Source organism: Gekko japonicus, unplaced genomic scaffold (genome assembly GCF_001447785.1).
Source record: "Gekko japonicus isolate JY-2015 unplaced genomic scaffold, Gekko_japonicus_V1.1 scaffold3122, whole genome shotgun sequence".
Lineage (NCBI taxonomy): Eukaryota > Metazoa > Chordata > Lepidosauria > Squamata > Gekkonidae > Gekko > Gekko japonicus.
The window spans coordinates 66,006-92,434 of record NW_015169271.1 but is presented as its reverse complement, the minus strand read 5'-3'; the positions used below and the strand labels follow the sequence as shown (position 1 = coordinate 92,434).

At 47.1% G+C, this 26,429-nt stretch overlaps 1 protein-coding gene across 1 annotated transcript in view; it reads left to right on the top strand.

The window, feature by feature from the left end:
* CNRIP1 (cannabinoid receptor interacting protein 1) overlaps positions 1-4,564 on the top strand; it is a 19,413-nt gene extending 14,849 nt beyond the window's left edge. Inside the window, exon 3 of the mRNA XM_015416550.1 lies at positions 4,085-4,564. Within this exon, the coding sequence (XP_015272036.1) occupies positions 4,085-4,249 (165 nt within the window). The 3' untranslated portion in view covers positions 4,250-4,564. The remainder of the gene's footprint in view (positions 1-4,084) is intronic.
* Positions 4,565-26,429: the final 21,865 nt, after the last annotated feature.

Below are 26,429 nucleotides of genomic sequence, written 5' to 3'. Positions count from 1 at the left end.
GATGATTACCGAGATCCATCCCTCCAATGTACTTCCAGTGCCAGCTCACATTTTCTCTGCAAAAATTCGGTTTATCAGCTGACTGTTGTTCTGTATTCTGCCTGCTAACAAAATGGATACCTCCTTACAAAGAAACTGAGAGGTTATTTTTTACTCTAGAGTAGGTCTGAGAATTCTGCCGTTCTGCAAAAATATGGAATTCGGCATTCTAAGGGGGAAAAAAATCTTCATTTGTGCTGCCTTTTTAAAGCAAGGATTTTTATGCCCTGCAAAATGTTCCGTTGAAGTCTTAGGAGGAGCAGAGGGAGGCGGAACTTTCGTACCCTGCATTGGTTGGTGTTCTCCATGATTAGCTGACCCAGAATGAAGTGTGTGTTTTCGGGTTTTTTGCCCCCCCCCCCCAGAATTTCAGGATTCCCGAAAAATCCTGAATCCCAATGCCAGTAAAGTATTCGGATTCGGGATTTTTCAGAAATCCCCATTTTTTTTCAGGTCCAGTAGACTCAAGAAGAAGAAAAAGACGAACTCAGCCACTCAGCTCTTTTTCGGGATTACTGTCCTGGGTGGTCAGGGCAGATTCAGCCGAGACCAAGGGGATGAGACAGAATCATTAACCAGGAGCACAAAGTTGAGAGTTCAGTCCAAGAGTCATATGCACAAGGGAAGCCAGCCGGCGGTCCAAGAAGCAGAGTCTGAGCAGGTCCAAGAGGTGTGGTCAAGCAGGTCCACGGTCGAAACCAAAGGTTCAGGAGTTGCAGACAGGAACGGGTCCCGGTGGTGTGGTTGTGCGTCTCCAGAAAGGTGATGAGTTGCTCCCACGCTTCCACCATCTGAAGCCCCATCCTTTATTGCCAGCTCACAGCTGGGCCTCGTTGCTTGCGAGAGAGCCATCCATTTGGCTCATTAACCCCTGGTGTTCCTCTTGATTTGGCAGTCGCCGGGCAGCGAGGCGCAGGCTCTGTCTCCTCTCGAGGAGCTCAACGCGCGCCCGCCTCCTCCTGTGTTCCCCTGGCTCCGGGGAAAGGGGAGGCGAGGCAGCCTGTGAAGTCTCCCCAAGATCTTGGGTTGTTGAGGCGCCGCCTCTCGGGGTCGCCTCTTCCATGTTCCCAGTGCTCATGGGACTGGAGTACCTGCCATCCTCAGCAACTGGGGCACTAGGACCCGCCTCCGCCGTCTCAGGGTCATTGACAGCATCAGCTGGTTGAGTCTCAGAGGTGTTGAGCGGGGATGTTTACAGCATCGGCTGAGTGATCCTCAGCTAAAGCAGGCTGGCCCAGGACACCATCTTCCGCAGTCCCTTTGAACAGGACTTGTTTAGAAGGACTGCAGAAGACAACCCAGAAAACGTCTGAGCTGGTGGGAAGCAGTCTCAGCCATTTGGGGCTCTCGTTTCCAGTCCCTTTAAATGGGACTGCCAAAGGGAGGTCGAAGCCGAGCTGGTGGGAAGACTGCTCCCCAACAGTGAACCAGTTTTTCGGGCTTTCCCGATCTTTCAAAAAAAATCCCGAAAATACCCGGGACGGTTTTCGGTTTTCCTGAAAAATCCTGGGTACCTTTGAGATGCCAAAATATACCTGAAAGATACCAAGAAGGTATTTTTCAGGTATATCTCGGCTCGTGTGGATCTGAATAAGGTGAAGGCAAAGGTTTCCCTCACTTGAAAGCCAGTCGAATCCGACTCTGGGGGGCGGTGCTCATCTCCATTCCCAAGCCGAAGAGCCGGCGCTGTCCGAAGATGTCTCCATGGTCGTGTGGCCGGTGTGACTAGATGCCAAGGCGCACGGAACGCTGTCACCTTCCCACCGAAGCAGTACCTATTTATCTACTTACAATTTCTTGCTTTCGAACTGCTAGGTTGGCAGGAGGTGGAACTGAATGCACTCCCCTATATTGCACACAAATGAAGAGGAGAAGAAGAATGTCCTTTTGGAGGAGCGTTGAAGTAGTGTGTGTCATTCCATGGGGCTGGGAATGATAAGAGAAGGGGTGGGGTGACACCGGAGGGTGTCATCTTTAAGATCAACGATAGAAGAGAGAAGATAGACTCCACTTTTAAAGCTAAAGAATTTTTGATACTTCAGCTGGGGACAGACAAAGAGTCCAAAGAGGAAGAAACGAAGTCTAGTGACTCTGCTACCTCGGGAACGGATGAGGATTCTGCAGCAGAAAAGGGTGCAGGACCTGCCAGACTGGTATACGATTTTAGAGACAGAAAGCCGAAGTAAAGGAAGAAGGACTTGGAAAATGGCCTTTCGAAGCGAAGGATAAGAAGATGATCAGAGACTTCTCTCATACCAACAAAATAACATATAAATAACGAATTGTTATAAGCAAGCAGGGCTATTTTTGGGCAGGAACGCACAGGAATGGAGTTCTGGCTGGCTCCCAAGTTGGCCACGCCCAGCAGGAACTCATTAGCATAATAGGCCACACCCAACATGCTTTCCTTTATCCTTAGTTGTAGTCCCTTCCCTAATATTTCTTTGTAGTTTTTGTAGTATTTGCAAAATAAAAAAATATCCCTCCGGGGATTTTAAAAAGAGAGAGAGAGAAAGAAGGGGTGGGGTGCTTGTGGACCTCGGTGTCTCCTCGGTGTCTTTCCCCAGTTTTCCTTCCTCCTCCACCCCAAAAAGGCCGAGTAGACAGATTGTGGTGCTTCAGAGCTTCCCTACAATCCATGTCAAAATACAGTTCATGTTTGAAGAGCTGCTGCAAGTAATTCATGATTTTAGGTTTTTTTTTACTTGGGGGGGGGGCCTGCCCGACAAGAAAAACAAATGCCTCACAAGCCACTAATTCCTGGCCATGGGCCCGGTTCCTATCAATGGCCAGTCCTTGTCAGATGTGGTCTGGTACCCCGGTCTTTCTGCAGGCCATACCAATAGAGGCAACCCTGTCTTGAAATATTTAATTATTTAAAGTGTCAAGCATAATTTAAATATGACAAGCATCAGGGCTCATTTCCTGCCGGAGCGCACAGGAGCGGCGCTCCAGCAGTAAAGAGCCCAGGGGGCGGGCACATGCAACAAGCCCCACCCCCTGCTCCCAGCAGCCCTCAGTCAGAGCAAGAAGCAGCCAGGTAAGTTGCAGAGCCCCCCCCCCAGGCCCCCGGATCCAAAACAGTACAGTGGCACCCTTAAGAACAAGTTATATTCAGGTACAAGCTCTCCCTCCTCTGCAAGGACAGATCTGCACGTTTCCCCCCCCCCATAGCTAGCAATCCAAAACAGTCCAGTGGAGCCTGAGTGGTGGGTGTTGCCTTCTGATACCCTTCCAGTGATGTCAGGGGATGTGGCATATGCAAATAAGTTATGCTAATGAGTTATGCTAATGAGCTCCTGCACCTCTTTTTCTACGAAATGACCCCTGACAAGCATCAAAGTGAGTTCTGGTCTTTTAATGCTGATGCCACAGCTGTGGGGGTGTCTGTCAAGGCATATCTTCATAGAAGGGGATGGGAATTATGCCCATCCTGCATAAAGAGAGAATGTTCGTGAAACTTTTGCACTTGACGTGGGCAGAGGTTGGTGATGTGAAATGCTGCCAAGTTACAGCTGATTTATGGTGACCCCTTCTGTGGTTTTCAAGGCAAGAGGCAAACAGAGATGGTTAGCCATTGACTGCCTCTTAAGAGATCAGGTTAGCTGGGGCCATCCAGGGCAGGGGCCGAGGAGTTTACCATTGCCTGCCTCTGCGTAGCAACCCTGGACTTCCTTGGTGGTCTCCCATCCAAGTACTAACCAGGGCCGACCCTGCTTAGCTTCTGAGATCTGACAAGATCAGGTTAGCTGGGGCATAATGCTTTACGACTCTTTTTTTTCCTTCCTTTTTATTAATAAATAATTTAAATGTTGAAGAGCCATGATAAAAGGTTTGACTGATAGAGATGTTCTAAGGATGATTCAAATGCAGACTCTTAAGGGAACTGGAGAGGCGTTATGTAAATTTGTCTCTGGGGAAACCAGCTCTGCATACAAAAGAGACTGTGTAGCACTAAGATGTCAGGAGGGGTTAATTTGTGTGCTTTACAACTCTTTTTGTAAAAAATAAAATAAAATCTAAATGGGTTTCTTCTTCTCTCCAGCTCACCAACATCGGCACCTTTGAAACCGTCTGGCAAGTCAAGTTTTACAACTACCACAAGCGAGACCATTGCCAATGGGGGAACAGCTTTGCCTCCATAGAGTACGAATGCAAGCCCAACGAGACGCGGACCCTCTTGTGGATCAACAAAGAGAGTTTCCACTAAGGGGGATGCAGTCGGTGTGGCGGGACTGTCTCTTGGCAGACCAGCAACCAGCACACCCGGACAATCTCTTGGTCAATGAAAACCAGCACAAAGCCTTATCAGAGGCATTCTGCGGAGATACTTGCGCTTTATGGCAATCCAAAATATAATGATTTGGGGGAGGAGTTTTGTTGGGGTGGGAAAATTTGCTTCTGATTACCCACGTAAAAAGGGTGTTCTTAGGCTTCGAGGTCTACCCCTCCGCAATTCGGCAGTGTTCCGTACCTGAGAGCCAGTTTGGTGTAGTGGTTAGGAGCGCGGACTGTAATCTGGGAGAACCAGGTTTGATTCCCCACTCCTTTCCATGCAGCTGCTGGTGTGACCTTGGGTCAGTTACAAGTTCTTTCAGAGCTGTTCTCCCAAGGGCAGTCCTTGAAAGAGCTCTCTCAGGCCCATCTACCTTCCAGGGTGTCTTGTTGTGGGGAGGAGAAGGGAAAGGGAAAGGAGACTGTAAGCTGCTCTGAGACTCCTTCGGGTAGCGAAGGGCAGGATATAAATCCAATCTCCTCTTCTTCATTATAGTAAATGTGATGTGTGCAAAGTTCCCCTTAGGCCTGGATGCTGCCCCCTTTAGTTTTTTCCCCCAGTGCCACTTCTTTTGCCATAATTGACATTGATTTCTTCATTTAGGTCACGGGTCACCAACCTGTTAGTACCTGCAGGCACATTTGGAATTCTGTCTCGGGTTGGTGGAGCTGGCCACAAAATGGCTGCCGTAGGAGGTGGACCTAGCCACAAAATGGCTGCTGTAGGGGGTGGAGCCAGCCAGAAAATGGCTGCCATGGCTTGCCTTCAGGCACGCAGTGGAGATCCTTCTGCTGGGGTGAGGGGCCACTGCTGCCAAAGCAACATTTTCAGAAATCGGCACCAAATCTCCAGTGGCCAATCAGAAGCCATGCTGGGTAAAAGCCCTGGCCCCTCCCACTTTGAAAAAACACATGGCCGGCGGCCAGGAAAGGTGTCGGCGGATGCTGGAGACCCCCTGATTTAGGTGAAACCAGTTGGCAGCTTCTGTATTTTACCCAAATCCTGAAGTGCCCCTTCACACTGGTTATACGTACCGCCTTCCCATCTCCATCGGCGATGACAGGGTAGACATCGGATGCTCGCGTTTCCGCTTGAAGCAGAATCCGCTCCCCTGTTTTAAGCTGTGTTTGCTTAGTTGTCGTATGAACGAATGGGCTGTTGGTGGTTTGTCAGGAGTTTTACCTACTGTTGGCTGTTGTGCAGACGTCTGTGGGTGGATTTCCTATCCCGTGAGCCTGATTTTCAGGTGCCAAGTGTCCCAGTTCTCGAAACAACTCTTAAAAGCAACAGCAGTAATGAATCGTCGGCATAGTCTGTAAGGATGGAGAAGCAATAGATGTGTTGTTTTCAGTGACGTGCGTATCCCGCTAATACCTGACTATACAGTGATTTAAATGTAATGTTGGCATATCAAGAGTGTTCCCTTTTCAGAGATTTCCTGCTTCGGTGATATCGGTAAAGGTAAACCGAGGCAACTTGAGTTAACTGGTGACTTCGTCGGCTCCAACTGTACCATTTGACCCAAACAGCCTTTCCCGTAAAACATGGCTGCAGACAGGACGATGGAAGGAAAAGGTATTTGGGCGGAGGACTCCGAACTCTGGTGCTACGTCCTCCGCAAATTTGTTTACGGCTTAGTTGCAAGCAAACCGGAAGCACCTTCTTTTACCTATCGTTGCGTGAGACATTGCTCCCTTGAATTCTCCTGGATCGTGGTGTGTTTGCATTTCCTCTATATATCAGCCATTGTGACGTCCCTTCTTGTGAATCATCGATAAACTGTAGCTGGGGTTTTGCTCTTTGTAATAAAGGAGTTGGAAACCGATCTTTTTTCCTCCCTCCAGCGGCTTTCTGGTGTCGAACTCATTCGTGATGTGGGCCGGATCTGACATAAAGGAGACCTTGTTGGGCCGGGCCACGTGTGTCCTAAAAGGTAATGCCAGGTAGCGGAGCTATAAACTTTATAAAGGACACAGAAGATTTTTTAAAAACTTTAGATAACACATTTCCAGTGAGTTCAGCATCCCTGATTCAGGCAGCTTTTCCAAAACAAGTGATTTCATTTTATTCAGCTCATAACAACACTAGACAAAACTACATAGAACAAGGCTGACATATAGAATTGGAACGGGCAAAACCACACCCAACAAACAGATAACAACCAATAGGAGCACGGAGCTTGGAACCAATGAGAATGGTTCCCGCCGAAGACAAGGCTTTTCTGATTGGCCCTTTAGGTCAGTCCCAGTAATGCTCTGTTATACCAGAACTGTGTGTAAACTCACTCATGTCCAATGGCTCCCTCTAAGCTGTGGAGTCCCGTGAGCAGAAATTCTACTTTCTGAGCTACCGGCATGAAAGTTGTGAGCAGGTGATTTGGCTGCTGCATAAATTCGTTTGCTCTGGAGCCATCCCTTCCTGAGCTGAGACAACAGTGTGTGAGCCGGAGGCTAAAAAACTGTGAGCTAGCTCACACTAACTCAGCTTAGAGGGAACGCTGCAGCCATGTCTTTATTACATTAAGACATAACACCAATCTTTGTCTAGTCTAGTTGGTAACCGGCTACGGTTGCTTGCTGCATGCCTCTGGTTGGGTTTCCAATAAGGACATTAGAGACTTCACTGCTAATAGGCATGCCATTTGACTTCTCTTTGCTCAAAATCAGTAAGAGTGCAAGCAGCGTTAGCCTTTGGTGTCGTGGCTGGGTAACTATGGGTCACCTGCACTTAATTTCTATACCCCCAAGTCTTCATGGTATCTCTCTCTTAAAAACAGCCAAATGAAGAACATAAGAGAAGCCAATGTTGGATCAGGCTAATGGCCCATCCAGTCCAACACTCTGTGTCACACAGCAGCCAAAAGCACCAGGTGCCCTCAGGAGGTCAACCAGTGGGGCCAGGACACTAGAAGCCCTCCCACTGTTCCCCCGCCCCCCAGTCACCAAGAATACAGAGCATCCGTTGCCCCAGACCGAGAGTTCCTGTCTATACCTTGTAGCTCATAGCCACTGATGGGCCTCTGCTCCATATGCTTAGCCAGGGCTCTTTTTGTAGCAGGAACTCCTTTGCATATTAGGCCACACCTATTTTTGTAAGCTCTTGGAGGATTGGCTATATTAGGGGTGTGTCGCTTAATATGCAAATGAGTACTTGCTACAAAAAGAGCCCTGTTATCTAATTCCCTTTTGAAGCCATCCATGCTTGTAGCCGCCACCACTTCCTGTGGCAGTGAATTCCAAGTGTTAATCACTCTTTGGGTGAAGAAGTACTTCCTTTTATCCGTTCTAACCCGACTGCTCAGCAATTTCATGGAGTGCCCACGAGTTCTTGTATTGTGAGAAAGGGAGAAAAGGACTTCCTTCTCTACCTGCTCTATCCCATGCATAATCCTATAAACCTCGATCATGTCACCCCCTCAGCTATCGTTTCTCCAAGCGAAAGAGCCCCAAGCGCTTTAACCTTTCTTCATAGGGAAAAGTGTTCCAACCCTTGTTCCAACCAACTTGTTCCAAGTTAGGTTGCACATGCTTCTTTTGTGTCTTTCAATCAGCGAAAAGTCAGGATGTGCAGATCGCATTGACTTGAAGAAGAAGGGGGGTGGGAGATTGGATTTATACCCCGCCCTTCACTCGGAGTCTCAGAGAGGTTACGCTATTTTTGGGCAGGAACGCACAGAAACGGAGTTCCGGCTGGATCCCGAGTTGGCCACGCCCAGCAGGAGCTCATTAGCATAACAGGCCACACCCAACAGCAGAAACTCATTAGGATTGGCTACATTAGGGGTGTGTGGCCTAACATGCAAAGGAGTTCCTGCTACAAAAAAGCCCTGGGTTTGGACAACAAACAAGGTAAACAGAATAAGAAGCAAAAGTTGGGTGTGGCTGGATGAGCACACTTCTGGTAACATGGGAGTGTGGCCTAATATGCCAATGAGTTGCGCTGTCAGAGGTGTGGCCTAATATGCTAATGTGTTTGTGCTGTTGGGTGTGGCCTATTATGCTAATGAGTTCCAGCTGGGCTTTTTCTACAAAAAAAGCCCTGTACCCCGCCCTTCACTCGGAGTCTTAGAGAGGTTTACGATCTCCTTTCCCTTCCCCGCAACACACCCTGTGAAGTAGGTGGGGCGGAGAGAGCTCTTTCGAGGACTGCTCTTGAGAGAACAGCTCTGAGAAGAACTTGTGGCTGACCCAAGGCCACACCAGCAGCTGCACTTAAAATGCATCAAACACTTAAAACCCTTTCAGAGTCAAAATCATGTCAGCACTGAAGTCTGCTAATTGCCGTCTCCATTTTCCAGAACGCTCCGTGGTTCAGTCTTAAAGGGGCAGTAAGCATATAAACAAATGTAAAAATTACGTCAGTGACTACTCCCTCCCACACCTGCGCATATGCGACTTTCTCTCCTCCTTCCTCATAGCCAGGAGCCTTTTCTTTCTGCTCTGGCTCTTTCTGGAAAGTGTGTTCATCGGCAGCTAAAGAGAACCTCGGATGGGGAGTGCAGCTCTGAGTCTCTGAAACAAATAATGGAAGTGGAATCCTATGGAGAGATTCTCCCTTCTAAGCCTACTGATTTCGGTGAGCTTAGAATAGATTTGATGAGGAGCTGCGGTGGCTCAAGTGGTTAAGACCTGAGTGGTTAAGACCTGAGTGTGCCGCATGACGGAGTGAGCTCCCGTCTCTAGTTCCAGCTCCTGCCAACCTAGCCGTTCGAAAGCAAGAAATTGCAAGTAGATAAATAGGTACCACTTCGGTGGGAAGGTCACAGCGTTCGGTGCGCCTCGGTGTTTAGTCATGCCGGCCACATGACCACGGAAACGTCTTTGGACAGCGCTGGCTCTTCGGCTTTGAAACGGAGATGAGCACCACAACCCTTGAGCCGGACTCCACGGGCTTTCGAGCAAGGGAACCTTTACCTTTTTAGAATAGAACAGCTCCACCTAGGGGTACAGTGTATTTTTGGTGCAGGAAAGTAGCAGAGCTGTGCATCCTTTTCCACAGTAGTGGAACTCTGCATCTTTAGGAAATACAGAATTAAAGGTTCCTGGCTAGGAAAGACCTAAGAGAACATGGTTTGTAAACTGACAGTCATTCTTAAGGCTGCAAATGATTTTCCTTTAGTGCTTTGGACAAGGGAAGGAGGCGCTGTAGCGGAAGTCGCATGCAGTGCGAAGCAGTCAGAATTGAATTTTGTTCACAACTTCTGCCATAACCTTTCCCCCTTCAGTTCCGTGTGGAACAATGAGGCTGACTGACTGAGGGGAAAGCTGGGAACCTTTGGCGCTTCCACTGGGATTTCTAAAAAAAAAAGGCGCACGCCTCGTTTTTAAATCTCAAGACTTTCAACAAACACGCAGTGCAAAGAGGTCTGAACTGGATTTTGTCCACGAATTCCTCCATAATTGGCCCCCTTCGGTTCTGTGTGGAAAGATGAGGCTGGATGACTGAGAAGAAAGCTGGGAACCTTTGGGTTTTTTCTTTCAACAAGCGTGACAGAGGTGAACTATGGCTGAGGGAAGGCAGGGTAAAATTAGAGTAATTTAAAGGCTGGCAACTTCCTCGGTGTTTTAGGAGACGGATTGTTTTCAAGGTCAGCCCTTGTTCCTCACCTATGTCTTTATTATGATCATGTCAACCCTCAGTCGTCATTTCTCCAAGCTAAAGAGCCCCAAGCGCTTTAACCTTTCCTCATAGGGAAAGTGTTCCAACCCTTGTATCATTCGAGTTGCCCTTTTCTGCACTTTTCCCAATGCTATGATATCCTTTTTGAGGTGTGGTGACCAGAACTGCACACAGTATTCCAAATGAGGTCTCACCATTGATTTATATAGGGGCATTATGATATTGGCTGATCTGTTTTCAATACCCTTCCTAATAATCCCCAGCATAGCATTGGCCTTTTTTATTGCAGTCACACACTGTCTCGATATTGTCAAGGGGGTCTACTATGACTCCAAAATCTCTCTCTTGGTCAGTCTCTACCACTTCAGACCTCATCAACGTGTATTTATAGTTAGGACCTTTGGCTCCAATGTGCATCACTTTTGTATTGTAAGAAAGGGAGAAAAGTACCTCTTTCTCTACCTGCTCTTTCCCATGCATAATCTTATAAACCTCGATCATGTCACCCCTCAGTCGTCTTTTCTCCAAGCTAAAGAGCCCTAAGCGCTTTAACCTTTCCTCATAGGGAAAGTGTTCCAACCCTTTTATCATTCGAGTTGCCCTTTTCTGCACTTTTTCCAAAGCTATAATATCCTTTTTAAGGTGTGGTGACCAGAACTGCACACAGTATTCCAAATGAGGTCGCACCATTGATTTATATAGCGGCATTATGATATTGGCTGATCTGTTTACAATACCCTTCCTAATAATCCCCAGCATAGCATTGGCCAGTACTGATCCCTGTGGTACCCCACTGCTTACCACCCTCCACTGAGAAAATTGCCCATTCATTTACACTCACTGTTTCCTATTAATTAGCCAGTTTTTGATCCACAAAAGGACTTGTCCTTTTATCCCGTGACTATTGAGCTTACTTAAGAGCCTTTAATGAGGAACTTTATCAAAAGCTTTCTGGAAGTCAAGGTAAACAACTCCTTGGCAAACGTTGGATGGGGGAAACTTTATTGCTCATGGGGAACTAAGGCTTGTAATATTCCCCGTACTGACCTCTCATTTGTTGGAAAGAAACAAAAGGGGTGCAGTCAATAACGTAAAGATCTGTAACTCTTTTCCCCACACACTGACCAGGTCAGGCCAGGTCAGAGAAGCGTTTCCTGAAGTCTCCAGAATTTCCTTCCTGAAGTCTCTCTTAGTATTGAACACCTCCCTATTACCAAGCCATAGTTTCCCGTCGGCAATAAAGTTTCTCCCACCTAACGTTTGCCTAGGAATTGTTGATAGAAACCCATTTTCAAATGCCGCGTGTGGGCAGTGTCACTGGAGAAATTGGCTGTCCCTTAGCCTTTCTCAGATATCAGCCTGTCTTTGGTAGAGGGCAGAGGAATAAACATATTCTTCCCTGGTTATAGAAATTATGTAAGGGGAAAAAAAAGGGGAAGGGAGAAAACTGAACCTAAAACATAGAATCCAGAACCTGACAAAGGTTAGTCAAATGTAAGAAAGGGGGCCAATATTAATAACTTAACGAAGGAAATATATGAAAATCATGTATTTATTAATCACAAATTTTAAAATTATATAAGGGCCCAATCATACGTTATGTATAAATAACAAACGATAAAGCACAAGGGCTTATATACCTGACCTGACGCGTTTCGGCCTACATAGGCCTTCCTCAGAGGTCAATAGTAAGGAACATATCGGCTATTATAAAAATATAGTTGTTGTTGTTCAGCCGTACAGTCGAGTCCGACTCTTTGCGACCCCATGGACCAGATCACGCCAGGCCTTCCTGTCTTCCCCTGTTGAAGCCGTCCATGCTTGTAGCCTGTCTTTGGTAGAGGGCAGCGGAATAAACATATTCTTCCCTGGTTATAGAAATTATGCAAGGGAAAAAAAGGGAAAGGGAGAAAACCGAACCTAAAACATAGAATCCAGAACCTGACAAAGGTTAGTCAAATGTAAGAAAGGGGGCCAATATTAATAACAGGGCCCAATCAATATTAATAACAGGGCCCAATCATACGTTATGTATAAATAACAAACGATAAAACACAAGGGCTTATATACCTGACCTGACACGTTTCGGCCTACATAGGCCTTCCTCAGAGGTCAATAGTGAGAAACATATTGGCTATTATAAAAATATAGTTGTTGTTGTTCAGTTTGAGGGGAAAACTCTATGTTTTCCCCTCAAATGGCTGTGCCCTGCCCCAGCGTGATGACGTCACAGGGATGTGCATGCGGCGCGCTTTGTATGCGCACACACCAGGAGCCGGCACAAAGTCCCCCGCCAGCAGAGGTGAGTACATTTGGCAACCCTACCTTATAGTACCCTGAGTTTGTGCCTTGTAGAAATAAAGTTGTTTAAGGAGAGAGAGCCTGCCCAAGTCCTTCCCCACCTGCCTTGGTACTTGGCATGCTACAGTGATACACCCCTGTGGTGTCAGCCTCCTAAGACCCACAAGAGAGAGGGGGGGGCTGGATTTTGTCCAAGGTGGTGGCAGTGACAGTAAAAGGGAGTGGCTAGTTTTGCCCCACAAGGTGACAGAAATCACAGCAGTCCCCCTACCTTTACCCGGCTGATCTGGCCACCTGGATCCATGCCACAGTAATACTGGGACTAAACTAGACTACACTATGGTAAGGCACTCTACTTTGGGGCTGCTCTTGAAGCCAGCTTGGAGACTTCAGTTGGTACAAAATGCCACAGCTCAGCTGCTGCTATCAGAAGCGAAGTGGAGCGTGCCTATTGCCCACTTTCTGCAGTCACTCCACTAGCTTGCCCATCAGTTACTGGCCCACTGGCCATCACAAAGAAAAACCTAGTATCTGTGGGACTGCCTCTCCTCCGGTGTTCCACCATGGAGCCTCAGTGAGAAAGGCAGACCATACTTACAATAAGTAAGTAAATAGATCAGTAAGTGATATGGCGCCTCATCTGAGGAGCATCTGGCTGCCAGTCATTTGCAAAGGCTTGCCGGAAATGTCTCAAAACCAAAAGGTGTGGTTTCTAACATCTGCCCTGGTTATTCAGGTGGGCCAGTGCTGCAGACTAGGAATGGATCTCCCAAGAATCAATTGTTACTAGCATTGTCAACTCTGAGCTGGGAGACTCCTAGAAATTTGGGGGTGGAGACTGGGGCAGGTGGAAGGGGAGAGACCTCGGCAGAGTAGAATGGCCTAGAACCCACCCTCCAAGGCAGCCATTTTCTCCAGGCAAACTGAACTATATCGTCTGGAGATCAGTTATAATTCCGGGAAGTCTCCAGGCCCCAACTGGAGGTTGGCAAACCTGCTTTTTACATAGTAATGCCATGGATTTTATGGTGAATGAATTCAACAGTTTAAATTCCCATGTTTAGCTCTGGTGATCAGATGTGAGACTATCACTAGAAAGACTTGAATACGTACTGAACTGGTTTGAATCAGGCCTTTGCAAAACTGCGCATGTGCAAAACTGCCACCAAGCCAAAGAGATTAGTGGCTGTAAACCTCACCAAGGACTGCAATACTAAATCATACGATTTTTTTTGTAAAAAAGCACTTATTTGTAACTGATATAACTGTCTATTTAAACAACTGTGTGCTGAGCAGGGCAGAGGCACAAGATGGACAAGGGGGGATGTAGTGAGGAATCAGGCTGTATGAGAATGCGCACTTGTAAAAAGGCAGTGGTGCTATACTGTACAGTCAGGAAGGAACAGGACGAAGCCTCCTGCCAAACAACCATAGACAAGTAGACAAAAAGTCCACTAAAAAACCGGCTGACAAACAGGATGCAAGCCAGAGCAGTGCTTATTACCCATGAAGAGTTCATAGAATCATAGAGTTGGAAGGGATCTCCAGGGTCATCTAGTCCAACCCCTGCACAATGCAGGAAATTCACAAATCCCACACACACACCCGTAGTGACCACTGTTCCACTGTCAGCCTCGCAGGAACTCTCAGACGCAACAATTCCTTTTACAAGCTTTATTGCAAAATCAGGAAAGTTGCTGTAAAGTCAAACGCTTTGACAGAACTAAAGAATATTACAAAGTAGGGAACTACAAGACCTTTGGTCCAGCCTTCATTCATACATCATGATTACATGGTGCATAGACAGGTGCATAGTCAGGTTAATACAGTTCAATTAGAACAGTGAGAACGTTATCTTGTAAGACTCACTCGAAGGCCATGAGAACAAGAAACAGCGAAAGTTCTCTCTGGCCCAAATGGAGGAGGTTTCCTTTCACAGTATTTCAGGCGCAGATAATCTAAGTTCACACAGACATGCCTCAATCACCCCTCCCGCAAGATTGTCAGAGGAGGACCTTGCAGACAGATTGATACAATGCTAGCAGGTGCTAAACAGGACCTTGGGAACTACAAGCGGGGAGGGGAACAGCAGGCAAAGCAATAACAGAGCATAGCTATGGACATCAGAGAGCCACAGTTACACACATGATGACCCAGTGCCCTTGGCAAGGGTCCGATTCTGACACCTGGTTTGGAGACCCTCTCCCCACTTCAGGGCTATTAGAAAGCAAAGGGAAATGGCTGCTAGGCACTCCGGTAAGTCGGAAATAGCGCAACATGCCTACGTCACCCATAATAATAGTAATAATAATAATAATACTTTCAATTTATTAATCGCTTTCCCCAGTGGGCTCAAAGCGATGTACAGTTACACATTAGACAGGGGACTAACAATGTTCAAAGGGGATAGGGACGACAACATATATTCATTTTTAATTGCACACGCTGTCACTGCACGGCGTAAACGTCTTCTGGCTTGGCTCAAGTCATTTTCTGAACGGCTGCTTGTCGACCAGGCTTCAGGACCCGTATGTCACATCGCCACACTGCCACCGCCTGGCCGGAGACATCCACTGCAGGGATCTTCGTAGCCGAGAAGTTCTTTTGCCTTTTTCTGACCTCGACCGGGAAGTCCCGAACGTCAGCTAACACCCTCCCACAAGGGAGATTGGTGTGCCCACCCTCTCTAAGGAGTGGTTCTCATTTTATCTACTTGCTGAAGCTTTCAAATCGCTGGGTGGATGATGAGTGACATGGGGGGGAGGGGTGACACTCTGGTTTTGGGGCAAAATTCTATGGTAGAATAAGCTTCAAGGTAACAACTATCTATCCTGTGGTTGTAATAGCACTATGACAACAATTTGAAAGAACAATCACAACATATATTTCTCATGGTTTAGATAATCAAAATATTACAGTAGGATTTGAACAGGATTTGAACAGAAGTTTTATCCCATATATAATGTTCCCAAAAGCAAAAAAATGGCTCTTCCTTCCAACATCCTTTATATATACATGCAAAGTAAGTATTAGAGTCCATTAATGTCAAATAGGAATCTTCCCTTTTTAAATGCTGGCGTGTTTTCTAGATAATCTCCACATTTCGAGGAGAAACCTCCTTCTAAGCAGATTCCATAATTCAAGCAACAATGTCAAAAAAATTAAAAGCAAAACTCCCATCGTTTCCAATCCACGATATCAATGTTTCTCTTGAGGTGAAGCGAGAGTTCACAACATCATAAACTGGCTAACAGCTCCAACAGTCTTTATGACTCAAAATGCCTTCACAAATGGGATAAAACTTCTGTTCAAATCCTACTGTTCAGTGACAGGCCCTGCCTTACAATGGTCCTGCCCACTTTTTGAGAAGCTTGGCAGATTTTGAGAGCATCTTACAGGAATCTTCTAGTCTGTTCCAGATAGAGTTTCCAGGTCTTACCTGGCTGCCGGCAGAGGGCTCCGGCCTGAATTCCTGGATCTTCGCATATGCGCCATGATGATATCATCCAGAGGTGACGTCACCGTGCTGGGCACATAGTGCAGGGGACGCTCCAGCATTTGGCCAAAAACTTTACGGTCACTATAGAGTTTTTACCCAAATGATAGAGAGTCCTCTGCACAACATGCTTGGCGCAATGACGTCACCTCCGGGCACATCAGGTGCAACGGGGCTTTTAGGGGACGGGGCTCTCCCACGCTGGCCAGCCAGGGGATGTTTTCAGCTGAAACTCCACAGTCTTCTGTTTTACTGCAGCTGCTAGTCACCCCATACCCTAGCAGATATTTGTCAAGATCCAACCCTGTTAATTAGGCTCACTTCATTCAGCTGTGGATCTGGTATGGGAGGGGGGAAATCGCTCTTCACCTGGTAGGTTCTGTGGATACTTCCTAGTGATTGGTTGGGAAGTCAGGAAGAATTCGCTTTCTCTTGGGATGTACCATGGATACTGCCTAGTGATTGGTTGAGGAGGTCAGGAAGAATTTGCTCTCACCTGGAAGGTGCCATGGATACTTCCTAGTGATTGGTTGAGGAGGTCAGGAAGAATTTGCTCTCACCTGGGAGGTTCACTGCTTAGTGATTCGCTGAGGAAGTCAGGAAGAATTTGATTTCTCCTGGAAGGCTCCATGGATACTGCCTAGTAATTGGTTGAGGAGATGAGGAGGTCATGGCCTGCAGATTTCTGTAAAAGTGGTTAGTGAGAAGACATGTTATCTCCTTGCTTGTACTCTTTCCTCTCTGCACCTTCCAGATATTTGTATTCTGCTCAAGGACTCATTGCTTCAAGGCCCAACTATGCTGTATTAGGACTCCAGTAAGAGGTAGCTAGGGGCTGCGTTGGATCAGAGGCTAAGATGCTGAGCTGCAGACCGGAAGGTCTGGAGTTCGGCAGTTCGAGACCCGAGTGCCACATGATGGAGTGAGCTCCCGTCTCTGGCCTCAGTTCCTGCCAACCTAGCAGTTCAAAAGCAAGGAATGGTAAGTAGATACATAGGTACCGCTTTGGTGGGAAGGTAACAGCATTCTGTGCACCTTGGTGTTTAGTCATGCCAGCCACATGACCACGGAAACGTCCTTGGACAGCGCCGGCTCTTCGGCTCGGAAACGGAGATGAGCACCGCCTCCTAGAGTCGGATTCGACTGGCTTTCAAGCAAGGGAAACCTTTGCCTTTAAGAGGTAGCTAGCCTGATTTACCATAGAGTTTTTGCCCAGATACCACCATAGCATTGTCCCGATGTCCCAGGTCATGTGGGAAGTTATGTAGATCCATCACTGTACGTCAGCCGGGCCTCACTCCTGCTCCCAATAAGCCCCCCCCCATCCCTTGCTGGAGGAACCTGGTAGCTCTACTTTCAATCCATAAGACATGAGAAACAAGTAAATACAGAGGTGGAGGGGGAATTGGACCACTGAGTATTACAGCTGTCCCTGTTCCCGTTGGGGCCTATTAAAAACTATACAAACAAGCTGTCTCTCATTGAGGGCTTGCCTAACATTAAAAAAACAACAACCCCTTCCCGAGTGCCATAAATTGATTTCGAGTGATGTCATCATAGTCGAGCGATGTGGACCTTCTGCTCCTCGGAGAACGAAGGAGTGTTGATCATTTTTTACGCCTTCTGAACAAGACGGTTCCCCTTTTCACGTCTGTGGCTGCGCAAAAGATGTCTTTTCGCTGATGTCTGAAGCAGCAGGTCTGAAATATCTCACGAAGCAGATTTGGCCTTCCTGTCTTTATCGCGGGGCTCTTTGCTCTTAACCTCCACGTGACGTGAAGTTGCCAGGTTGTTCCCAAGCTCTGTGTGCTGGCGGGCCAGTGGCCTACCTAACAAGGCACCTCCAGTTGGTAAGAGACGCAAACAGCAGAGATGAGCCAAAGGAAGTAATGCAGAAGATCAAACCGTGCATGAATAACAAAAAACAATATATTCAACCAGGGGTCATTTCGTAGAAAAAGAGGTGCAGGAGCTCATTAGCATAACTCATTAGCATAACTTATTTGCAGATACCACACCCCCTGACATCACCGGAAGTGTGTCAGAAGGCAACACCCACCGCTCAGGCGCCACTAGACTGTTTTGGATTGCTAGCTATCGGGGGCGGGTGGAACGTGCAGATCTGTCCTCGCAGAGGAGGGAGAGCTTATACCTGAATAAAACCTGGTCTTAAAGGTGCCACTGGACTGTTTTAGATTGCTAGCTAACTGCCGTGCTTTGGAAACAGAGTCAATCTTTTCTTTTTTGTCCTGAAGTTTGAAGGTTACGCCCTCCGGAGTTAACCACCTGTACACGATTGCATTTGTTTGAAGAAAAAGAATTAACTCTTTATATTTCTTTCTCCGTTGTCTTATTTCAAATGGGATGTCTTTCAAAATTCTAATAGTATTGTCCCCAATTTTCAAAGGTGAGATTTCTCAGTGCATCGGCAGAGTAGAGACCTGTTCCCTGCCTGTACATTGACTCTTTTCATACAAAATGTTTACTTGGGTACTTCCCAACCCAGAGCTGACACTGTAGCTGGGCCCCGTCTCCTTTATTCCTTAACTGTATTTATTCAAGAATATTTATATGCCCCCTTTCCTCCCGACCAAGTCAGGACCCAGGAAAGGTAGTTAGAAAAACGAAACAAAAACAACTGCATTTTAATTTTGTGAATAGGGATTATTGTTGTTGCTTTTTAATTTATTAATTGCCCCATCCCAGCTTACGCCAGGCTCTGGGCGATGCATAATGCCATAAAAGGAGCCAGTCTGGTGTCGTGGTTAAGTGCGCAGACTCTAATCTGGGAGAACCAGGTTTGATTCCCCACTCCTCCACACGCAGCTGGTGGTATAACCTTGGGTCAGTCACAAGTTCTTTCAGAGCTGTTCTCTCACGAGCAGTTCTCTCAAGAGCTCTCCCAGCCCCGCCTGCCTCACAGGGTGTCTGTTGTGGGGAGGGGAAGGGAAAGGAGTTTGTAAGACGCTCGGAGACTCCTTCGGGTAGTGAAGGGCGGGGTATAAATCCAATCTCTTCTTCTTTTCTTCTTCTTCTAAAATATACAGAAACATTAAAATGTACCTTAGTAAAAATTACTATACAGAATAAAATGACAATGTGTGTCCTCACAACCCGGTTTCTGCCCTGTGAGCTGCCTTGAGTCCAGAAAGATACAGTGAGATAGAAATGTTTCAGGTCAATAAAGAAGTAAAACAGCATTTGGGGCCGGTTTTATGTTGTTGTTACGCTCTGGCTGTAAGAGATTTATTTTTGCTTTGGGTTTAAGATAATAAAGATGGCTCAAGATAATAATAATGGTATCATTTTAATGCTACTTTCACGACGTATTGTATCTTCCTTTGTGAGCAGGGCGCTGGAGAGTCAGTGTGTAAAATGTTCTAAATAAACAAAGAGACTCATCCTCTGATTATAATGGGATTGGTCAGCAGACACCTAGATATGGTTGTTCTTATGACATCTGGTTTGGCCCTGAATATAATGAGGGGCATCTTTCTAGGGGGTGGACAGAGGGCTACTGGAGGAACTCAGGGAAGATCCACTTCTGCGAGCACTGTACATTCACAAGACCTTAAATCCAGCCACATAGGTCTCTGCGTTTTTCATTGTCATCATCATCATCATCTGGCATTGTGTGTAGCATAGCCAGGAGATCCTAAGATTGTCTGGCAGCCTGAAGTTTTAGCTCTTTAGTATTATGCACCACCAGGTGGCGAGCTAGACTTGTTTTTTTTAGGCAAGAATTTCAGAGGTGGTTTGACATTGCCTGCCTCATGCCCCTGGTATTCCTGGGAAGTCGCCCATCCAAATACTAGCCAAGGCCGACCCTGATTAGCTTCCGAGATCTAACGGGATCGGGCGAGCCTGGGACATCCAGAGCAGGGTAGCTTGTGAGATTTCTTTCTTTTTTTGGCCCCCCCGGAGGGGATTTTTTATTGCATTTTTAAATTAAACTACAAACTACAACGAAAGCGGGGCTCTTTGCTCTTAACCTCCACGTGACGTGAAGTTGCCAGGTTGTTCCCAAGCTCTGTGTGCTGGCGGGCCAGTGGCCTACCTAACAAGGCACCTCCAGTTGGTAAGAGACGCAAACAGCAGAGATGAGCCAAAGGAAGTAATGCAGAAGATCAAACCGTGCATGAATAACAAAAAACAATATATTCAACCAGGGGTCATTTCGTAGAAAAAGAGGTGCAGGAGCTCATTAGCATAACTCATTAGCATAACTTATTTGCAGATACCACACCCCCTGACATCACCGGAAGTGTGTCAGAAGGCAACACCCACCGCTCAGGCGCCACTAGACTGTTTTGGATTGCTAGCTATCGGGGGCGGGTGGAACGTGCAGATCTGTCCTCGCAGAGGAGGGAGAGCTTATACCTGAATAAAACCTGGTCTTAAAGGTGCCACTGGACTGTTTTAGATTGCTAGCTAACTGCCGTGCTTTGGAAACAGAGTCAATCTTTTCTTTTTTGTCCTGAAGTTTGAAGGTTACGCCCTCCGGAGTTAACCACCTGTACACGATTGCATTTGTTTGAAGAAAAAGAATTAACTCTTTATATTTCTTTCTCCGTTGTCTTATTTCAAATGGGATGTCTTTCAAAATTCTAATAGTATTGTCCCCAATTTTCAAAGGTGAGATTTCTCAGTGCATCGGCAGAGTAGAGACCTGTTCCCTGCCTGTACATTGACTCTTTTCATACAAAATGTTTACTTGGGTTTCATGTCATCACTACTGTGCAAACTCTCGGGGGTGCGCCATTGTCTCCCCCTCGTGTGCCACTCCCACTGGTATAACTAAAAGTTAACGGCATGTGCCAAGAGGAGAACATAATAGAAACTAGAGCAAAGGGAACGTGAGACTCTAGTTAATAGATGATTAGAACAATGGGGCTTTACACTGGATTCCCCCGTGGCTTGACATCATTGCGTTTTGAGATGTGGAGAGAAAGAGAGTCTAATCTCCAGGGGCTCGCACTCAAGGCAGGTGCTAGACGTGATCAGTGTTGTAATTAAGAAGATGGTAGGATTTGGTAGGTGCTGGAGAAGGCTCTTGAGAGTCCCTTGGGTTGCAAGAAGGTCAAATCAGTCAATCCTAAAAGAAATCAACCCTGACTGTTCCCTGGAAGGCCAGATAATGAAACTGAAGCTCAAATACTTTGGCCACCCAATGAGAAGGGAGCCCTCACTGGAGAAGACCCTGATGCTGGGAAAGATTGAAGGTCGAAGAAGACGGGGACGGCAAAGGATGAGATGGTTAGACAGTGTCATAGATGCAACGAACATGAAGTTGAGCAAACTTCAGAGGATGGTGAAAGACCGGAAGGCCTGGTGTGATCTGGTCCATGGGGTTGCGAAGAGTCGGACTCGACTGTGCGACTGAACAACAACAACAACAAAAGGTTTTGGTAAGGACATATCAAGCAATGCTTGCACATACAGCCATTAGCTCGGTCTCTAGCTCTATCTTTGGTGATGTTGGACATTAGATCTTGGAAGAAAGCTTGCTCTTTCAGTTGAAATGTACCAGAGATTTGCAACTACAGATTTGGTGACCATTCAAGTGACTTAATATTTTGCTGTCTCTGTGCACTTCTGTTGCCTGCCCATTTCCCCTTAAGAACATAACAACATAAGAGAAGCCAGTTTTGGATCAGGCCAATGGCCCATCCAGTTCAACACTCTGTCACACAGTGGCCAAAAATACCAGGTGCCATCAGGAGGTCCAACAGTGGAGCCAGGACACTAGAAGCCCTCCCACTGTTGCCCCCCCCAAGCACCAAGAATACAGAGCATCCCTTGCCCCAGCCCGAGAGTTCCTATCTGTACCTTGTGGCTAATAGCCACTGATGGACCTCTGCTCCGTAAGTTTATCCAATTCCCTCTTGAAGCCGTCCATGCTTGTAGCTGCCACCACCTCCTGTGGCAGTGAATTCAATGTGTTAATCACTCTTTGGGTGAAGAAGTACTTCCTTTTATCCGTTCTAACCCGACCGCTCTGCAGTTTCATGGAGTGCCCACGAGTTCTTGTATTGTGAGAAAGGGAGAAAAGTACCTCTTTCTTTACCTGCTCTTTCCCATGCATAATCTTATAAACCTCGATCATGTCACCCCTCAGTCGTCGTTTCTCCAAGCTAAAGAGCCCCAAGTGCTTTAATCTTTCTTTTTTTAACCTTGTGACAGCACCCAAAGAATACCTCCATAATTTTTCTTTTGGCAGTTTGAGATGATTAGCACTATTACCCCAAGAATATTGTTTCATGGTAGAAATACAGTGCAATCCTAAGCAGATCTCCTCAGAATCCTAAAAAGGTCTACACAATAGTATTACCCAAAGAGGCAGTCTCCTAATTAGTTGTGGGAATTAGTTTTAAGGTGACAGAGTGAGTGCAGGGTAACTGGAATACTCCACCAATGTTTACAGGGATTTTCCCCACAAGTGAACTCTTGAAATAAACAAGTCAGAAATTCAACTGGAAAGGGTTTTATTGAAATGGAGATAAAAATACATACATACACTAGAAGCCCTCCCACTGTTGACCCCCCCAAGCACCAAGAATACAGAGCATCACCTGCCCCAACCTGTGAGTCCCTAGCTATACCTTGTGGCTAAGAGCCACTGATGGACCTCCGCTCCGTATGTTTATCCAACTCCCTCTTGAAGCCGTCCATGCTTGTAGCTGCCACCACCTCCTGTGGCAATGAATTCCATGTGTCAATCAGTCTTTGGGTGTAGAAGGACTTCCTTTTATCTGTTCTAACCTGACTGCTCAGCAATTTCATGGAGTGCCCACAAGTATTGTGAGAAAGGAAGAAAAGGACTTCTTTCTCGACCTGCTCTGCCGACCGCCTCAGCTGGCTGCCCCTTCTCCACTGCCAGCCTCCTCATCCACCAGCCTCCTGAATGAGTTCCCAATTGAACTCCTTAGGTGACGAGGGGGAGTAAGTGCCCAGGCTCTCCCGGATCACTGGGTGACAGACGGGGTTGAAGCGGTTCCTGACCCCAGACAGGCTGCTCCTGGTTTGTTGGTTTTCTTGTGCAGTCCCTTTAAAGTTTAAAGGGACTGCACAAGAAGGCCCAAAACAGCTGAGTAGCTGGGAGCACTCCCATTGCTCGGCTGTTTTTGCCGTTTTCTGGAAACCCTGCGTGAAGGGACGCAAACCACGGACCCAACTGGTTTGTCAGAGAGCAAACCGGTTCAGTGCATGGTTCATTTTGTGCTCTGGCCACGAGCCACGAACCAAACCGAACCACATTTTTACAGTTCGTGCCTATCTCTAATCATGACGGTTGACTTTCACCAACTGTCTCAACAGAAGGAAATTCTAAACATGACATTCCTCAAAGATTTAGATCCCAGGTTTCGGCATGACTACCTTAAGTGCTGATTTTCAAAAGTCATACTTACACCAAAAAACTGTTCCCTTATTAGAATGTGCCAAAAATATTCTGTCAGAAACACAGCTTCATTTATATCCAAAAATTCTATAGAGATTTTTGAAGCCGAGGGGCCTTTTCCCTGACTTTTTTCTCTTGCTACCTATATAATTTAAATATGTATCTGTTCTTGAGATTCTAAACCCACACAATGCTTTAGGCAAGTCAAGGGAAAATAGCCCACTCCTTAACTAATTGCGACAGGATCAAAACTGCAGAAATTTTGATTTAAGGCCCCAAACATAAGCTAGTTAAAAGTTTCAGGAGAAAGTAGGCAAAGGCAACCCACCAGTTTTTCTGACCCTACAACCAACCTAAGGTTGCCAGCTCTGGGTCGGGAAACACCTGGAGATTTGGGGTGGGTGGGTCCAGGAGAGGGCGGGGTTTGGGGAGGGGAGGGACCTCAGTAGGTTATAATGCCATAGAACCCATCCTTCGGAGCAGCCATTTTCTCCAGAGAAACTGAGGGAGACCAATTATGACAGCAGGAGATCTCCAGGTGCCGCCTGGATGTTGGCAACCCAACCCTAAACCAACCCTAAACCAAACAGCCCCGTTGTTGGCCCTCCAGAGGAACTGGCTGGTCACTGTGTGAGACAGGATGCTGGACTAGATGGACCACTGGTCTCATCCAACAGGGCTCTTCTGATGTTCTTATGAAGGCCTCGGCCTTCCGGCCCCATTGTTGGCCCTCCAGAGGAACTGATTGGCCACTGCGTGAGACAGGATGCTGGACTAGATGGATCCTCACTGGTATGATCCAGCAGGGCTCTTCTTTATGTTCTTATGAAGGCCTCGGCCTCACCCTCTCTGCCCTGTTGTTGGCCATCCAGAGGAACTGGTTGGCCCCTGTGTGAGACAGGATCCTGGACTCTTCTGATGTTCTTATGACAGCCTCGGCCTCTATGCCTTGTTGTTGGTCTCCAGAGGAACTGGTTGGCCACTGTGTGAGACAGGATGCTGGACTAGATGGACGACTGGCCTGATCCAGCAGGGCTCTTCTTATGTTCTTATCTATGGTGCAGCCTCATTTGGAAAACTGTGTACACTTCTGGTCATCGTATCATAAAAAGGACATTGAAGAGCTGGAAAAGAGTACAGAAGAGGGCAACCAAAATGATTAAGGGGTCAGAACATCTTTCCTATGAGGAAAGGCTGAAGAGTCTGAGAGAAGTCTGGAGGACCACCAAGGAAGGCTCTGCAGAGGAATGGAATGCCCTCTGCTTCTTACTTGCCTCGAAAGCCCCTTGCTGGGGTCGCCATTAAATCAGTACATGGAAGGGAGACCACCAAGGAAGGCTCTGAAGAGAAAGGCAATGGGAAACCACCTCTGCTTCTCACTTGCCTTGAAAGCCCCTTGCTGGGGTTACCGTCACGTCGGTACTTGGAAGGGAGACCACCAAGGAAGGCTCTGAAGAAGAAGGTAATGGCCAACCACCTCTGCTTTTCTCTCTTGCCTTGAAAGCCCCCTGCTGGGGCTGCCATTACTGCTCCCTCTAAGCTCTGGAGTCCTGTGAGCAAAAAGTCTACTTTCCGAGCGACCGGCTTTAAAGTTGTGAGCAGGTGATTTGGCCGCCGCGTAAATCAGTCTGCTCTGGAGCCCTCCTTCCTGAGCGAAGACAAAAACGTGTCAGCCAGAGGCTAAAAAACTGTGAGCTAGCTCACACTATCTCAGCCTGGAGGGAACACTGGTTGACATTAAGTTGACTGCAATTTGAAGGCCTTTTACACACAAATACTGGCAGATTTATTTGGGCATGAAGTCTCATGGGGGTAGAGCAGTGTGCTATGGCTGTTTAAAAAAAAGGCAAATGCAATCTTCGGCTGTACAAACAGAAGCGCTGTATCTGTTGAGAAATAGTTAAAATCCTTTATGGGAAACGATTGAAGAAAGAAAGTAAAAAATAGTTGTTCATGGGGGGGGAGAGATTAGCGTTAAGACATGGTAAAGTTAGGAGGGAAATGTGAGGTCGTTCTATTTCTATAGGGAGAGAACGCTGCAAAATTGGTAGGCCTAAATACAGCCTGCCTAGCAGTGGTACCTGCTCTCTTAGATACCGTTGCCAAGAGAGCTCTTTCTCTAGTGTTGATGTTCTTGTATTTGCAGGAGGGAGGAGGAGGTTAGAAGAAGAAGACGACGAAGAAAAAGAAGAAGAAAAAGAAGAAGAAGAAGAGATTGGATTTACACCCCGCCCCTGACTACCCAATGGAGTCTCAGAGTGGCTTACAAACTCCTTTCCCTTCCCCTCTCCCCACAACAGACACCCTCTGAGGAAGGTGGGGCTGAGAGAGCTCTTGACAGAAACGGCTCTTTTTTCAAGAACAGTTCTTATCAGAACTACGGCTTGCCCAAGGTCATCCACCACCTGCAAGTGGAGGAGTGGGGAATCAAACCTGGTTCTCCCAGATTAGAGTCCGCGCACTTAACCACGACACCAAACTGGCTCTGGTTAAAAGAATCACTTCTGATTGGTCAGATTTATGGTTGATTGGTGAGTGGGTGAGTCATTTTAGGGTTGCCAGCTCCGGATCGGGAAATACTCGGAAGTGATGTCATTGTGTCGGTCACGTTGGGGGCGGGACCACTATCATTCAAGGGGAAACCATAGAGTTTCCCCTCGAATGATAGAGCATCCCCCTGCAATGTGCCTGCCGTGATGACATCACCACGCCGGGCACGTCTTTGCGATCCAGGCACTTTGGGGGTGGGGTTCCTCCCCAGCGGCCTAATCCAGGCCGGCGCGTAAGGGACCCATCGAGCGTGTAAACCCCCCCACCCACAGGGGACTTGGTAACCCTACCCCTGGAAGGCTTCTATCAGGCCCGCAGCGGAACTGGCTGTCTCCTGCTGCTTCTTCCAGTTCTGCTGCTGCGGCGTCATCGTAGGTTTGCCGCTGACAGGTACACACCTGGGCAGCATACTCAAGATTGCAACAGAACAGACATTTTGATGCAGTAATTCAGAGCAAGAGGGGTCAGTTATCAGACGCTGTTAAATAAACAAAATATTGCAAGAGTGCTAATGTGTTAAGCATGTTTTTATTTTAAGGTTTTTTTAAACCCTTTGTGTTTGTGTCCTTTATAAAGTTTATCTCTCTGCTACCTGGCATTACCTTTTATGACACACGTGGCCCAGCCCAACAAGGTCTCATTTATGTCAGATCCGGCCCTCATAACAAATGAGTTTGACACCCCTGCTCTATGGCATTGTAGTGTTCTGAATTCCCTTCCCTCAAACCCTACACTGCCCAGGCTTCATG